The 18,268-nt window shown below is 40.5% G+C and overlaps 1 protein-coding gene across 2 annotated transcripts in view; it reads left to right on the top strand.

Annotated features, from left to right (window-relative positions):
* Positions 1-18,268, top strand: part of SCP2 (sterol carrier protein 2) — a 122,924-nt gene that overhangs the window by 71,527 nt on the left and 33,129 nt on the right. For both annotated transcript variants that reach the window (XM_023188385.2, XM_023188391.3), the window contains one exon: positions 14,301-14,454. In XM_023188385.2, the coding sequence (XP_023044153.1) occupies positions 14,301-14,454 (154 nt within the window). The remainder of the gene's footprint in view (positions 1-14,300; positions 14,455-18,268) is intronic.

The following is an 18,268-nucleotide window of genomic DNA, read 5'->3' as shown; positions in this document are numbered from 1 at the left end:
TTAAAATATCCGTATTAATATCTGCAATCTACTGAAAGGACATGAAAGTGCCTTTGAGATAAAGCTCCTGACAAAGGATTATTGATTGCTTTGAAGCTAGAAGTAGGTTTTTTTAGTTTGGCCTTTTGTCATAGTTCAGCCTGGCCTTTTAAGCCTTTAAGAAAGGCCTCTGTGCCTTTCCAGTAGGCTTCAACCTAGTGTTAGGTCCTGATCTTCTGTTATTCAGTCAATATCAGTTCAGTAGTGACTTACTGTGCACCCACCTCATCATTAGGTACTGTAGGTCACTGGTTGTCAAATATGAGGTCTACTCATAGACCGATTCGGAGCCTCCTGAAGCTTTTAATATATTCCTGCCTGAGTGTGGTGGCTCACGCCTGTAATGCCAGCATTTTGGGAGGCTGAGGCGGGCAGATCACTTGAGCTGAGGAGTTCGAGACCAACATGGGCAAGATGGTGAAACCCTGTCTCTACAAAAAATGCAAAAATTAGCCAGGCGTGATGGCGCATACCTGTAGTCCCAGCTACTTGGGTGGGAGGATAGCTTGAGCCCAGTAGGCAGAGGTTGCAGTGAGCTGAGATCATGCCACTGCACTCCAGCCTATATGGTAGAGCCAGACCTTGTCTCCAAAAAAAAAAAAAAGATTATATATATATGTTCCTGTCCTACCCTTAGAAATTCTCTTTGGTCTGGGTTGGTCCTAAACAATTTATATTTTTTCAAAGTTCCCCCAGAGCTTCTCATTCATAGCCAGATTTGAGGGCTAAGGTTAGGATAAACAAGGTAACTACTAGCCTCAGGAAGTGTGTAAGAGGCAGCTAATACAAGAATACAAATACTTATATATTTAAATAAGTAATTATAATACAAAGCAGAATGTGCTATAGGAGAAGCACAAAGCAGAAGTATGAAGAAGAGAAAAAGGGAAGGGAGGATGGCAGGGTCATGAAGATTTGCTAAATCCCATCACATGCCAGGTGTTTTGCCAGCATTTCTATCTACTTGAGTTTTGGGGAAGGAAATGCAGAAAGAGGAAGGGTGTTTAAACCAAACTGTTTGCTTTTACCAAACAGGTTTAATTCCTTCTTGCCTATACAAACTCTACCTTTGTTATTTTCTCAATAATAATACACTGTTCTAAGTACACTTCATGTACAAGTGCATTCAATTTTCATATCGATTTTTCTCTTTTACAAAAGAAGAAAATAGAGGCATGGAGAGTTTAAACAATTTGCATGAAGTCATCAGGCTAGAGAGTGGCAAAGCTAAGATTCAAACACAGACTATGTATTCCTAGCATCCAGGGTCTTAACCATTATACTGTGCTTCAGTGTCCTTTCCTCAGTGGAAACGCCCATCTTCAAGTGCTCTCTCAAATGTTATCCACCTTATGAAGCTCTTCCTGTTTCACTGATTGTTTTCATAGATTGAATTAATCTTTCCCTTTTCTGAACTCCCATAGTTTCTCAGGACTTTTCTTTTGACATTTATGCTCATAGTATATATTATAATTATTTATAAGCTTTAAAAAATCTTCCCTATTTAAGAGCCTATGAAGTCAGGATTCATATTTCATTTGTCTCTCTGCCTTGAACAGTGCATAATACCTTGCATATTTAAAGGGATAGTTGAATATGTTATTGCTCCTTTAACATCTAGAACGTGGCATGGAGCAAAGGAAATACATTTGTTTAATGTGAGAAGAATTAGGATCATTAGGAAGAATTCATTGGAAGGTAGATTTTGGCTGGATACAAGACAGAACTTTCTAACATGGCTTCTCAAAAATGGAATAGGTTGCCTCCTGAGAGCATGCATTTACCTGTCACAGAGGCTGTGCACAAAAAATACATGTAACAACTTGATAGGAATGTTGTAAGGAGAATTTTGCCCGTCTGTTGGGCCTTAGATTTGATGAATTCATAGATCCTTTTCAATTCTATTATAAGATGCTCTGATCTCCTGTGGGAAGTAATTATTTCTTTTTCTGCATTCACGTAGTTCTTGATGTTTTTAATGACACGTATATTATTATTCTATCCTGTGATTTTTGTTTACATGTTTCAGTACTTTTAAAGGCATTATAAACTTCTTAGGTCTTAAGAATTTGGGTGAAAATGATATGGGAATAAGTGGAATTTTAGCCAAGGGACCTAGCATTTTCAAATCAAACCATGGCTTAGCTCTCTTACTCTATTAAGAGGTTGCCAAAATAAATCCTAGGATGATGACTGGTAAGACCTAAATCCAATATAAACTCTTAAAAAGCCAGCAAGTCAGTAAGGGCTATTTAGCTTTTCACCAAAGTTTCTATTTTACCTTTCATCATATCCTCCAGGACACCCATCCTTATTTCCATTGCCCAGAGTTTTGCATTTTTACCACTGCAATGTGAGGAGAGGTAAATTTTATCATTGAACTCTATTTGTGCCAGGACAAATGGAGCGCAGGAGATGGTGTCTACCCTAGATACCTGTTGCTAGCTAGAGATAACTAGGAGAAAGCCCTCAATTTCTATTTCTGTTTCTTTTCTTTTTTTCATTTTTGAAACCAAGGTTTCGCTCTGTTGCTCTGGCTGGAGTGGAGTGGCATGATCACAGCTCACTGTAGCCTTGATTTCTTGGGCTCAGATGATTCTCCTATCTCAGTCTTCCAAGTAGTTTGGACTACAGGCACGCATCTTCATACCTGGCTAATTTCTTATATAATTGGTAGAGACAGGGTTTCGCCATGTTGCCTAGGCTGGTCTCGAACTCCTAGGCTAAAGCGATCCACCCATGTCGGTCTTCCAAAGTGCTGGGATTACAGGCATGAACCATCATGCCTTCTTTTTCTTTTTTTGAGATAGAGTCTTGCTCTTTTGCCCAGGCTGAAGTGCAGTGCAGACATGGTGCAAACATGGCTCACTGAAGTCTCTACTTCCTGGGCTCAAATGATCCTCCCACCTCAGTCTCCCAAGTAGCTGGGACTACAGGTGCACACCATCACACCCAGCTAATTTTATTTTATTTTTTCTTTTGTAGAGGTGGGGTCTCCCTATGCTTCCCAGGCTGGTCTCAAACTCCTGGGCTCAAGCAGTCGTCTCTCCTTGGCCTCCCCAAAAGCTGGGATTACAGGCATGAGTCACCACACCCAGCCCCTTTTTCTTTCTTCACAATTTTGCGGATAGAAGATTCATTCTTACCATAGATCTTAGCAACCTCAGCATACCATTTTTTACCCTTAAAGTTGGGAACTTCCACCTTTTCACTTAAAGGTGAAAGTGCATACAAGTGTATGCACATCTGAATTGCCACTTCACTCCTCTTGCGCTTTGGGGCCATCATTAAGTAAAGTAAGGATGACTTGAACACGAGCACTGCAGTACCCATCACAGTCATTCTAATAACAGAGATAGTTGCTAACTGACTAATGGGTGGGTAGGATATACCACTTGGATATGCTGGGCAAAGGGATGATTCACATCCCAGGTGGGATGGGGCTGAATGGCGTGAGATTTTATCATGCTACTCAGAACAGCATGCAACTTAAAACTTATGAATTGTTTATTTCTGGCATTTTCTGTTCAGTATTTTTAGACCGTAATTGACTGAGAGTAACTGAAACTGTGGAAAGTGAAACCATGGATGTGAGGGCACTACTGTATTTTACTTTTGTTTTTGAAATATATTTTACACGTGATAGATAATTTTGTCAGGCCTCTAAGCCCAAGCTCAGCCATCATAACCCCTGTGACTTGCACATATACATCCAGATGGCCTGAAGCAACTGAAGATACACAAAAGAAGTGAAAATAGCCAGTTCCTGCTTAACTGATGACATGCCACCATTGTGATCTGTTCCTGCCCCACTCTAACTGATCAATTGACTTTGTGACAATACATCCTCCTCACCCTTGTGATAATGTACTTTGTGATATTCCCCCGCCCTTGTGAATGTACTTTGTACAATATACCCTCCCTGTCCTTAAAGGTTCCAAGATGGCCGAATAGGAACAGCTCCAGTCTATAGCTCCCAGTGTGAGTGACGCAGAAGACGGGTGATTTCTGCATTTCCAACTGAGGTACCAGGTTCATCTCCCTGGGGCTTGTCGGACTATGGGTGCAGTCCATGTAGTGTGAGCCGAAGCAGGACAGGGTATCGCCTCACCCAGGAAGCACAAGGGGTCGGGGAATTCCCTTTCCTAGCCAAGGGAAGCTGTGACAGATGGCACCTGGAAAATCGGGACACTCCCACCCTAATACTGTGCTTTTCGAACCGTCTTAGCAAATGGCACACCAGGAGATTATATCCCGCACCTGGCTTGGAGGGTCCTACGCCCACAGAGCCTCGTTCAACTGCTAGCGCAGCAGTCTGAGATCGAACTGCAAGGTGGCAGTGAGGCTGGGAAAGGAGCGTGTGCCATTGCTGAGGCTTGAGTAGGTAAATAAAGCGGCCAGGAAGCTCGAACTCGGTGGAGCCCACCACAGCTCAGCAAGGCCTGCCTACCTCTGTAGACTCCACCTCTGGGGGCAAGGCATAGCTGAAAAAAAGGCAGCAGAAATTTCTGCAGACTTAAACGTCCCTGTCTGACAGCTTTGAAGAGAGTAGTGGTTTTCCCAGCATAGATTTTGAGATCTGAGAACAGACTGCCTCTTCAAGTGGGTCCCTGACCCCTGAGTAGCCTAACTGGGAGACACCTCCCAGCAGGGGCTGACCAACACCTCATACAGCAGGGTACCCTTCTGAGATGAAGCTTCCAGGGGAAAGATCAGGCAGCAACATTTAGCGTTCTGCAATATTTGCTGTTCTGCATCCTCTGCTGGCGATACCCACGCAAACAGGGTCTGGAGTGGACCTCCAGCAAACGCCAACAGACCTGCAGCTGAGGGTCCTGACTGTTAGAAGGAAAATTAACAAACAGAAAGGACATCCACACCAAAACCCCATCTGTGTGTCACCATCATCAAAGACCAAAGGTAGATAAAACCACAAAGATGGGGAGAAACCAGAACAGAAAAGCTGAAAATTCTAAAAATCAGAGTGCCTCTTCCCTCCAAAGGAACGCAGCTCCTCGCCAGCAGCAGAACAAAGCTGGACGGAGAATGACTGACGAGTTAAGAGAAGAAGGCTTCAGACGATTGGTAATAACAAACTTCTCCAAGCTAAAGGAGGATGTTCGAACCCATTGCGAAGAAGCCAAATACCTTGAAAAAAGATTAGATGAATGGCTAACTAGAATAAACAGCATAGAGAAGACCATAAATGACCTGATGGAGCTGAAAACCATGGCACGAGAACTATGTGATGCTTACTTAAGCTTCAGTAACCAGTTCAATCAAGTGGAAGAAAGGATATCAGTGATTGAAGATCAAATGAATGAAATGAAGTGAGAAGTGAAGTTTAGAGAAAAAAGAGTAAAAACAAACTAACAAAGCCTCCAAGAAATATGGACTATGTGAAATGACTAAATCTACGTCTGATTGGTGTACCTGAAAGTGACGGGAGAATGGAACCAAGTTGGAAAACACTCTTCAGGATATTATCCAGGAGAACTTCCCCAACCTTGCAAGGCAGGCCAACATTCAAATTCAGGAAATACAGAGAACTCCACAAAGATACTCCTCGAGAAAAGCAACTCCAAGACACATCATTGTCAGATTCACCAAAGTTGAAATGAAGGAAAAAATATTAAGGGCAGCCAGAGAGAAAGGTCGGGTTACCCACAAAGGGAAGCCCATCAGACTAACAGCAGATCTCTTGGCAGAAACTCTCCAAGCCAGAAGAGAGTGGGGGCCGATATTCAATGTTCTTAAAGAAAAGAATTTTCAACCCAGAATTTCATATCCAGCCAAATTAAGCTTCATAAGTGAAGGAGAAATAAAATCCTTTACAGACAAGCAAATGCTGAGAGATTTTGTCACCACCGGGCCTGCCTTACAAGAGCTCCTGAAGGAAGCACTAAACATGGAAAGGAAAAATCGGTACCAGCCACTGCAGAAACATGCCAAATTGTAAAGACCATCGATGCTAGGAAGAAGCTGCATCAACTAATGAGCAAAATAACCAGCTAACATCATATGACAGGATCAAATTCACACATAACAATATTAACTGTAAATGTAAATGGGCTAAATATTCCATTAAAAGACACAGACCAGCAAATTGGATAGAGTCAAGACCCATCAGTGTGCTGTATTCAGGAGACCCATGTCATGTGCGGAGACACACATAGGCTCAAAATCAAGGGATGGAGGAAGATCTACCAAGCAAATGGAAAACAAAAAAAAAGCAGGGGTTGCAATCCTAGTCTCTGATAAAACAGACTTTAAACCAACAAAGATCAAAAGAGACAAAGAAAGCCATTACATAATGGTAAAGGGATCAATTCAACACGAAGAGCTAACTATCCTAAATATATATGCACCCAATATAGGAGCACCCAGATTCATAGAGCAAGTCCTTAGAGACCTACAAAGAGATGTAGACTCCCACACAATAATAATGGGAGACTTTAACACCCCACTGTCAACATTAGATCAATGAGACAGAAAGTTAACGAGGATATCCAGGACTTGAACTCAGCTCTGCACCAAGCGGACCTAATAGACATCTACAGAAGTCTCCACCCCAAATCAACAGAATATACATTCTTCTCAGCACCACATCACACTTATTTCAAAATTGACCACATAGTTGGAAGTAAAGCACTCCTTAGCAAATGTAAAAGAACAGAAATTATAACAAACTGTCTGTCAGACCACAGTGCAATCAAACTGGAATTCAGGGTTAAGAAACTCACTCAAAACTACTCAACTACATGGAAACTGAACAACCTGCTCCTGAATGACTACTGGGTACATAACAAAATGAAGACAGAAATAAAGATGTTCTTTGAAACCAATGAGAACAAAGACACAACCTACCAGAATCCCTGGGACACACTTAAAGCAGTGTGTAGAGGGAAATTTATAGCACTAAATGCCCACAAGAGAAAGCTGGAAAGATCTAAAATTGACACCCTAACATCGTAATTAAAAGAACTAGAGAAGCAAGAACAAACACATTCAAAAGCTAGCAGAAGGCAAGAAATAACCAAGATCAGAGCAGAACTGAAGGAAATAGAGACACAAAAAACCCTTCAAAAAACCAGTGAATCCAGGATCTGTTTTTTTGAAGAGATCAACAAAATTTATAGCTAGCAAGATTAATAAAGAAGAAAAGAGAGAAGAATCAAATAGACGCAATAAAAAATGATAAAGGGGAGGGATATCGCCACCAATCCCACAGAAATACAAACTACCATCAGAGAATACTATAAACACCTCTACACAAATAAACTAGAAAATCTAGAAGAAATGGATAAATTCCTGGACACATACACCCTCCCAAGACTAAACCAGGAAGAAGTTGAATCCCTGAATAGACCAATAACAGGCTCTGAAATTGAGGCAATAATTAATAGCCTACCAACCAAAAAATATCCAGGACCAGATGGATTCACAGCTGAATTCTACCAGAGGTATGAAGAGGAGCTGGTACCATTCCTTCTGAAACTATTCCAATCAATAGAAAAAGAGGGAATCCTTCCTAACTCATTTTATGAGGCCAGCATCATCCTGATACCAAAGCCTGGCAGAGACACAGCAAAAAAGGAGAATTTTAGACCAATATCCCTGACGAACATCAATGCAGAAATCCTCAGTAAAATACTGGCAAATTGAATCCAGCAGCACATCAAAAAGCTTATCCACCACGATCAAGTTGCCTTCATTCCTGGGATGCAAGGCTGGTTCAACATACGCAAATCAATAAGCGTAATCCATCATATAAACAGAACCAAAGAAAAAAGCCACATGATTATGTCAATAGATGCAGAAAAGGCCTTTGACAAAATTCAACAACCCTTCATGCTAAAAACTCTCAGTAACTAGGTATTGATAATAAGAGCTATTTATGACAGACCCACAGCTAATATCATACTGAATGGGCAAAAACTGGAAGCATTCCCTTTGAAAACTGGCACAAGACAGGAATGCCCTCTCTCACCACTCCTATTCAGCATAGTGTTGCAAGTTCTGGCCAGGGAGATCAGGCAGGAGGAAGAAAGAAAGGGTATTCAATTAGGAAAAGAGGAAGTCAAATCGTCCCTGTTTGCAGATGACATGATTGTATATTTAGGAAACCCCATCGTCTCAGCCCAAAATCTCCTTAAGCTGATAAGCAACTTCAGCAAAGTCCCAGTGTACAAAATCGATGTGCAAAAATCACAAGCAGTCCTATACACCAATAACAGACAGCCAAACCATGAGTGAACTCTCATTCACAATTGCTTCAAAGAGAATAAAATACCTAGGAATCCAACTTACAAGGGATGTGAAGGACCTCTTCAAGGAGAACTACAAACCACTGCCCAGTGAAATAAAAGGACACAAACAAATGGAAGAACATTCCATATTCATGGATAGGAAGAATCAATAGCATGAAAATGGCCATACTGCCCATGGTAATTTATAGATTCAGTGCCATCCCCATCAAGCTATCATATGGAATCAAAAAAGAGCCTCTATTTCCAAGACAATCCTAAGCCAAAAGAACAAAACTGAAGGTATCGTGCTACCTGACTTCAAACTATACTATAAGGCTACAGTAACCAAAACAGCATGGTACTGGTACCAAAACAGAGATATAGACTAATGGAACAGAACAGAGCCCTCAGAATTAATACCACACATCTACGACCATCTGATCTTTGACAAACCTGACAAAAACAAGAAATGGGGAAAGATTCCCTATTTAGTAAATGGTGCTGGGAAAACTGGCTAGCCATATGTAGAAAGCTGAAACTGGATCCCTTCCTTACACCTTATACAAAAATTAATTCAAGATGGGTTAAAGACTTAAATGTAAGACCTAAAATCCTAAAAACCCTAGAAGAAAACCTAGGCAATACCATTCAGGCCATAGGAATGGGCAAGGACTTCATGACTAAGACACCAAAAGCAATGGCAACAAAAGCCAAAATTGACAAATGGGATCCAATTAAACTAAAGAGCTTCTGCACAGCAAAAGAAACTACCATCAGAGTGAACAGGTAACCTATAGAATGGGAGAAAATTTTTACAATCTACCCATCTGAGAAAGGGCTAATATCTACAAAGAACTTAAACAAATTTACAGGAAAAAATCAACCCCATCAAAAAGTGGTCAAAGGATGTGAACAGACACTTCTCAAAAGAAGACATTTATGCAGCCCACAGACACATGAAAAAATGCTCATCATCACTGGCCATCAGAGAAATGCAAATCAAAACCACAATGAGATACCATCTCACATCAGTTAGAATGGTGATCATTAAAAAGTCAGGGAACAACAGGTGCTGGAGAGGATGTGGAGAAATAGGAACACTTTTACACTGTTGGTGGGACTGTAAACTAGTTCAACCATTGTGGAAGATAGTGTGGCGATTCCTCAAGGATCTAGAACTAGAAATAACATTGACCCAGCCATCCCATTACTGAGTATATACCCAAAGTAGTATAAATCATGCTGTTATAAAGACACATGCACATGTATGTTTATTGCGGCACTATTCACAATAGCAAAGACTTGGAACCAACCCAAATGTCTATCAATGATAGACTGGATTAAGAAAATGTGACACATATACACCATGGAATACTATGCAGCCATAAAAAAGGATGAGTTCATGTCCTCTGTAGGGACATGGATGAAGCTGGAAACCATCATTCTGAGCAAACTATTGCAAGGACAGAAAACCAAACACCGCATATTCTTACTCGTAAGTGGGAATTGAACAATGAGAACACTTGGACACAGGGTGTGGAACATCACACACCGGGGCCTGTTATGGGTTGGGGGTGGGGGGAGGGGTAGCATTAGGAGCTATACCTAATGTAAATGACGAGTTAATGGGTGCAGCACACCACCATGGCACATGTATACATATGTAACAAAGCTACACATTGTGCACATGTGCCCTAGAACTTATAATAATAATAAGTACTTTGTAATGTTCTTCCCGCCCTTACATGTGCCCTAGAACTTAAAGTATAATAATAATAACAAAAGTAGTTTGTAATATTCTCCCTGCCCTTGAGAACTTTGTGAGATCCACCCCCTGCCTGCAAAAAATTGCTCCTAATTCCACCGCCTATCCCAAACCTGTAAGAACTAACGATATTCCTGCCACCCTTTGCTGACGCCTTTTTCAGACTCAGCCCGCTTGCACCCAGGTGAAATAAACAGCCTTGTTACTCACACAAAGCCTATTGGGTGGTCTCTTCACACAGATGCATGCGACAAATTGTATATCTTTTGGAGAGAAAAACTGCTCTATTATAAATATACATTCTTCAGTCTATGCTGCGTCTATGAAAGCTTTTTGCTCTTTGAAACTCAACAAGCCTTTCTTCCTCAAAAATTCAGGCTCTGATAGTAGAAAACCATGCTTTTTAATGTTGTTTTTGTTAAAGCATTTAGATGTCTAATTTGAAACTAAAGCCGAATTATGACTTTATTGTCCTTGGCTGTCTTGATAGTATAGGAAGGTTTATAGGTTCAAGGAGAAGGAAGAAAAGACCTCAGATAATAACTCATAATGTTATCCCCTATAGCTTTTCCATTCTCTGGCTATTCATAGCACTTAGTGTCCTTATCTTTGTTAGCACTTTATATTTACATTACACTGTGAATCCTCTGTTATCTTTAACATTTGGTAGAGTGCTTGATACGTGTTCAAATGGTTTATTTTTAGAAGCAACCAGATTGTATACTCTTATCTATGTAACTGAGTCCTAGGTCAGTTACTTTCATGTAAAAAGGTTGACCAACATCTTGTTAGGAAAGGTTTGCAGCAAGATGATGGTTTGTAACCAGTTGGTTGGAAGTACAGGTGGCCTGGACTTGCATTTGGCATCTGAATTATGAACAGCCTGGTGGGACTCAGCCCTCAACCCATGGGATCTGACACTATCTCCAGGTAAATAGTGTTAGAATTGAAATGAATTACAGAATACCTCATTGGTGTCTGTAAAAGAATCAATTTGGTATTTGGGGGAACCCCTCACCTTCCCGACATCTGGTTACAGAAGTGTGCTGTGAGTATGCTGAGAGGAAAAACAGCTTGCTTTCTCTCTTTACATCTAGCTTATAATTTACTTCACTGTTAGGGCTTAGAAAACAATACACCAGAATAAAAGCCTCAGAAGCAAAAATTTTTCTCTGGCCTTCTCCTGGTCTCCTGTCTCTCAGTCCCATTCTCCCCACTGAGGACAGGCGTAGAAACTGGAATCCCTCCTCCTCAAGGTAGATCTTGAAAGCCATAACCGCTTTTCCTCAAAGCCAGTCATAAAACCTAGAATACTACTATAACTTCCCTTCACCTTTCTGTGTAAAAATTGGCCATAAAGAAATTATCTGACCTATCTTGTTTGACTATAGGTCATAAGACCCCCCGTTCCAGAAAGGGACCTGCCCCACACCCAGAAGGAAGGAATGCATGCTCAGAGAGGCCAAGAAGAATCTAGATGGACAGGCCTGGCTGGGTTTCCCCGCTCAGTCTATTAGCGTTAGATCATACACTTTTTGTCCAATCATATTTCTATATGGCTGTTCCATACTTTGTTGAACTTAAGCATAAAATAGACAATTTCTCCTGTATCTTTGGGTCTTTATTCTGAATTCTCCTATGTATACACAGTAAATAAATTTGTATACCCTTTCTCTAATTAATCTGACTTTTACAAGTTGATTTTTCAGGAAACCTTCAGAGGGCCAAGGAGAACTTGCTCCCTTTGCCCCTCTCTACCTAACCATTCCCCGGTTATTTCACTTCTAGATTATCTAGATTTTCACTATTATAACAATCTGATGAACAGATAGCTTTGTGTGTAAAACTTTCCCAACATTTGATTATTTCCATGGAATGGTTTTGAAGGCATTTTAAAGACTCTTCATAACTTTGTACGTTGCTTTCCAAAAAGGTTGTCCTGGTTTAAACTTTGACCAGTTCTGCATGGAGGTGACTATCTTGCCATAGTTTCCCCTGCATTGATTATTCCCATTTTTAAATATTCTTACCAATTTGATTGGCGTAAAATGGTATCTGTTTGATTTTTATCAATGGAGAGTTTGCGTATTTTCTCAAATAGTTGTAAATTGCATCTATTCTTTTGTGAAGACAACTAGCAGTGTATCTAAGACCAGTTTGAATATTTTTTGTCTTACATATTCATTTAGGCTTTTCATAAAGGCAGATTTCCAATAAAACTGATTGCCCCCAAGTTTGAGTATAATAGAGTCATTTCAGTTTGGCCTTCCTCATTAATTTCTAAAATGTTCACAATTCAAAAAGCTATTACCAGGTGTGGAGCTACCTTTTTTTTTTTTTTTTTTTTTTTCTTTTTGAGACAGGGTCTCGCCCTATAATCTTGCCTTGCTGGATGGAGTGTAGTGGCTTGTTTATAGCTCACTGCAGCCTTGACTTCCTGGGCTCAGGCCATCCTCCTTCCTCAGCCTCTTGAGTAGCTAGGGCTACAGATACGTGTCCCCATGCCTGGCTGATATAAAAAATTTTTATTTTTAGGCTGGGTGCGGTGGCTTACACCTGTAATCCCAGCACTTTGGGAGGCCGAGGTGGGCAGATCACAAGGTCAGGAGTTCAAGACCAGCCTGGCCAATATGGTGAAACCCCATCTCTACTGAAAAATTAAAAAAAAAATTAGCCGGGAGTGGTGGCGTGCGCCTGGAGTCCCAGCTACTTGGGAGGCTGAGGCAGGAGAATCACTGGAACCTAGGAGGTGGAGGTTGCAGTGAGCTGAGATTGTGCCGCTGCACTCCAGCCTGGGTGACAGAGCAAGACTCCATCTCAAAAAAATAAAATAAAATAAAATAAATTTATTTTTAGTGGAGATGAGGTCTTGCTATGTTGTCCACACTGGGAGCTACCTATTTTAAAATAGTGTTTAAGATACATGGTCCATAAATATATAGACACTGCTTAGAAATGAAAAGCAGCAGTTAAATTTCTTGGGGAAGTTGGGGTTTATACAGGAAATTGTTACAGGTACTCAGGAATTGGAAGTTGTGGCTGGGGATGTGCATGGAAGAATAGGCACTGTAACTAGTAGACCTGCAGACCAGTCTATCCTGATAGAACATTCTTTTTTTTTTTTTGAGACAGAGTCTTGCTCTGTGGCCCAGGCTGGAGTGCAGTGGTCCGATCTCCGCTCACTGCAAATTCCGCCTCCTGGGTTCATGCCCTTCTCCTGCCTCAGCCTCCTATGTAGCTGGAACTAGAGGCACGTGCCACCAGGCCCAGCTAATTTTTTATTTTTTATTTTTAGTAGAGACAGGGTTTCACAGTGTTAGCCAGGATGGTCTCGATCTCCTGACCTCGTGATCCGCCTGCCTCAGCCTCCCAAAGTGCTGAGATTACAGGCATGAGCCACCACGCCTGGCCCTGATAGAACATTCTTAACCAACTCTCCTTTAATAGCTGGTCCTATAGAAAGGCAAACAAATGTACATCTAGAATCATGGGTTTTAACCTCACCTCTGGAATTAGCCTGCTTTGTAACCATTCACCTTAGTGTTTCTCAGTGTTTACATCGGTAAGTTCCTTTCAGCTCTAAACATCTTTGATTTTATTATTCAGGGGACAGAATGTTATCCTTGTGAATCTGGAACTTTTCTTGTGAGTAGGTATGAATAGGTCTGGAAAACAACTCATTCTTTTTTTTTTTTTTGTATTTTTTTAGTAGAGACGGGGTTTCCCCAGGTTAGCCAGGATGGTCTCGATCTCCTGACCTCATGATCCACCGTCTCAGCCTCCCAAAGTGCTGGGATTACAGGCTTGAGCCACCGCGCCAGGCTTGTTGGGAACTACTTGGAGGAAAATAATAGGAAAAATTTCCCATACCAGCCAAACTTTTTAGGGAATGTGAACTTCCAAATCCTTGTTTATTTTCTTTTAATACATTAAAAATGGTAAAATTAAATTATTTTTATGCCATTTTCCCTGGACTAGAGAATTGTAGATTCAGTGTTTCTCTTTCAACATGCCAGAAAACGACAGGTTGAGTAAGTTGAAAGAGTGCAGGAAAGAAATTTAGAGAGAAAATAACTAGCTGCAAAACTCTTCAGTGTTTTAAGAGAAGTTACTATTTACACAAACGTTGTCTCGGCTTAATCACATGCTTTAATTTAAAGTCACAAACATCCCTTTTCTGGCTTGAGAAAGCTGGTGGAAGCAGCTTTCTAATCCAACGACTCAGTGTTCTGTGTTCGATTTGTTAGGTCTTGCTCAGTGTGCAGAACTCTGCTGGCAGCTGAGAGGGGAAGCCGGAAAGAGGCAAGTTCCTGGTGCAAAGGTGGCTCTGCAGCATAATTTAGGCCTTGGAGGAGCTGTGGTTGTAACACTCTACAAGATGGGTTTTCCGGAAGCCGCCAGGTGAGTGACATTCTGAGTCTTGTGTGTCAATTAATCCTTCTGACTTTTCACAGTTGATGATGTTTTACATGTAAAAATTTCTTATTGTCTTAGTATTTAAGGAAAAGTATCTCATTACATTGTTTTAAGAATATGGCTTTAAAACTGGCCATCAGGTTTTAAATTTAACAAACTTTAGGAGAATTCTGTTGAAAAAGGATCCAGGATAGTCACGAGAGTGCTGAACTAGCCTAAGCTGGCTGGGTATGGATCTCGGCCCTACCAACCTGAGTTATTTAGGCAGGTCTCCTCATGGCCTTCCAGGCTTCTGAGGTGGTTTAGGGAGTCACTAAATGTGCTGATTGGATCTTTGCAAATTTGTATTTCCGAGTCCAGCTAATAAGCCCTCGTTGCTGCTAGAATTTTTTGTCTCTTGCTGACTTTCTTCGTCTCCTTCAACTGCCCATGCTTCTCAATTTGCAGGCACTTTCTTTCCCATCCGACTCAGGCTCCCTCAACTCCCTTGCTCATCTCTCAGAGAAGTACTCCTCCCCAGAGGAAAAAAGCACCCCTCATGTCAAAGGCTCGGCTTTCCTTGTTCCGTGCTTTTGTTTCCAGTCACTTTCTGTAACTTGGTTATCTTTCCATTGACTCCTTTCCCTCTGTCAGCATACATGTTCAGGTCTTCCCTTAGATCTCTTTTTCCTCCTTGCCTTAATTGTTGTTGTTCATGATGACCCTTTTATGTTGAGCCACCTTTATTTTTTCAAGCCGGAATACCTCACAGTCTAATTTTTTACCTTACCATTGAGGTCAGTGTCAGGTAAGGCCACCAGGATCTAAATGAAATTGAATAACCTTGTCTTTATTTTTCCTATTTACTCTCTTTAACCCTGCTGTAGCTTTTGACTTTAATTGGCTCCCTTTTTTGAAATTCTTGGTAATTATTTAATCATTTATTCACACTTTTTTGTTTTTCCAGCAAAGGATATGAGACACACTTTTTTTTTTTTTAATTATACTCTAAGTTGTAGGGTACATGTGCACAATGTGCAGGTGTTTACATATGTATACATGGAGACGCACTTCTTTTATTGAGTCTATTATATTCTTCTGTAAGCTCTTGGATCTCTTCTCTTGTCCTCTCCTCTTTTTCTGCCCAGAATATAATTTCTGTTGTAAAACTTATAATTTAAAGCCCGTCTCAAATACCATCTCTCTTTGAATATCCACAGCCCTTTGTACGTTTTTGGGTACTATCTAGTTGGTTTGGTTGCACTGTATCCAGTTTTTAATTCCCTTTATTATATGAAGTCCTTGAGGCCTAAGACTGTGACTTACATCTCTTGTTCCTAGAATCTTTCATATGTTTATTGAATTGGAATAAAATATATTGAATCTTAAGTTTTTATGGGTTTTTTTCTTTTTTGAGACAGAGTCAACATACTCTTTTTCAAAATGCTGTAGAAGCTCAGAGGAAGAAATTATTATGAAGAAAGTAAATTTGAGCTGAGATCACTAGGATTGCCCAGCAGAAGTACAGGAGAAGGGCATTCCAAGTCTGTACATAGGTACAGAAATTTGAAAATACAAGGAGATTTGACAAGGGGTCGTGCTGTATGGGTACAGAGTAGATTATTTTGTGTGTGCCTGGGTAGAGGGACAAAGTAGGATTATGTTTTTGAAATGATTCAGATGCAATGCTTAGGAGTTTGGAATTTATCCTACAGAATATGGAAAGATATTCTTCAGCAAAAAATCATGTGACTATATTATACATTAGGTAGATCAGTCTGGCATTACTTTGAGTTGGATGGTGGAGAGACCAGAGGCCAGGAATGCTTAGGAAACTATTGTAGGAGTGTGGAGGAGAAATGTTTAGTGTTGCAACACAGGCTGTGAACAATGAAGAGGAGAGGTCATATTTAAGAGCTGTGAGCAACTACATTTGATTCACAATTAAACTTTAATTTAGACCAGTTTTGAGGCCGGGCGCGGTGGCTCAAGCCTGTAATCCCAGCACTTTGGGAGGCTGAGGCGGGCGGATCACGAGGTCAGGAGATCGAGACCATCCTGGCTAACACGGTGAAACCCTGTCTCTACTAAAAAAATACAAAAAACTAGCCAGGCGAGGTGGCGGGCGCCTGTAGTCCCAGCTACTCCGGAGGCTGAGGCAGGAGAATGGCATAAACCCAGGAGGCGGAGCTTGCAGTGAGCTGAGATCTGGCCACTGCACTCCAGCCTGGGTGGCAGAGCGAGACTCCGTCTCAAAAAAAACAAAAACAAAAACAAAAAAATAATTTAGACCAGTTTTGAACGTGAATATCAACTTTGTATTATAATATCCTGTTCGTTTTATGTAAGAGAGGAGCTTTTCTGCTACAGACTGAGAATAGGTTTGTATTCTATACTCTGTTAAATAAAACCCCTTTTTAAAGCCCAACTTTGTTTTGTATTTCTTCTTTAAAAATTAAGGTATAATTTACATACAGTAAAATTCATTCTTTGTATTATATTTCCACAAGTTTTGATAAACATAGTATATTACTACCACCATAATCAAAATATAAAATAGTTTTATTGCCCAAAAAAGTTCCTTGTGCACCTGTGTAGTCAACCCTTCTCCTTCTCTTCTAGCTTCTGGCAACCACTGATCTGTTTTCCACCCCTGTAGTAGTCTTTTTTGCAGAATGTCATCTGAATGGAATCAAAAAGCCTTTGAGTCTGGCTTCTTTCACTTAGTATTACACATTTTAAAATTCATCCACGTTATTGTGTGTATCAGTAATTTGTCCCCTTTTATTGCTCAATAATATTTCGTAGTATGGAAGTGTTAGTTGCTTACCCATTCCTTGGTTGGGGCATATTTGGATTATTCCCATTTTCTTTTTAATGGAAAACTAAGTTAGCTTGAAAGTTTAACCCAGGGTGTACTATTTGAAGATCCTAAGTGATATAAGAAGTTAAATTAGAAGTAAAAATTGTTTCTATATAATGATTACAACTGTATGCATGCCCATAAATAAGGACAAGAAGAAGCAATACAGAAAAATGGATAGAGAAAAATTGTCGGAGCGGTAGCACTGCAGGTGATTAACTTGTTCATATTATGAATTTCTTTTTTCTTTTCTTTTCTTTTTTTTTTTTTTTTTTGAGACAAAGTTTGGCTCTTGTCACCCAGGCCGTAGTGCAGTAGTACGATCTCAGCTCACTACAACCTCTGCCTCCCAGGTTCAAGTGATTCTCCTGCCTTAGCCTCCCAAGTAGCTGGGATCTCAGGTGCTCACCACCATACCTGGCTTATTTTTGTATTTTTAGTAGAGACAGGGTTTCATCATGTTGGCCAGGCTGGTCTCAAACTCCTGACCTCAGGTAATCCACCTGCCTCCCAAAGTGCTGAGATTACAGGTGTGGACTATTGCGCCCAGCCTGAATTTCTTTTTCAATTAGAACCTGTTAGGTAGTTACAAACAAACAGGAAAAAATTCTAAGAATAATACAAGGAACTCCCTTATACCTTCTACTTAGATTTATGAATTGTTGACATTTTGCCCATTTGCTTTATCTTTTTTCCTCTACATATACTTATATCTATATACATTTTTTTCTTAACTATCTGAGAGAAAGGTGGAGTTGTTATGCTTCTTTATCCATAAATATTTCAGTGTGTAATTATAGAAACAATGACATTCTTTTCCTTAACCACAGTAGTTATAAAACTCAAGAAACTTAACAGGGATTGGGCATAGTATTTCATGCCTGTAATCCCAGCACTTTGGGAGGCTGAGGCAAGTGGATGGCTTACGGTCAGTAGTTTGAGAGCAGCCTGGACAAG

This window comes from Piliocolobus tephrosceles, chromosome 1 (genome assembly GCF_002776525.5).
Source record: "Piliocolobus tephrosceles isolate RC106 chromosome 1, ASM277652v3, whole genome shotgun sequence".
In the NCBI taxonomy this organism is placed as follows: domain Eukaryota; kingdom Metazoa; phylum Chordata; class Mammalia; order Primates; family Cercopithecidae; genus Piliocolobus; species Piliocolobus tephrosceles.
The sequence above is the reverse complement of the archived record's forward strand: the minus strand, read 5'-3'. Positions and strand labels throughout refer to the sequence as shown.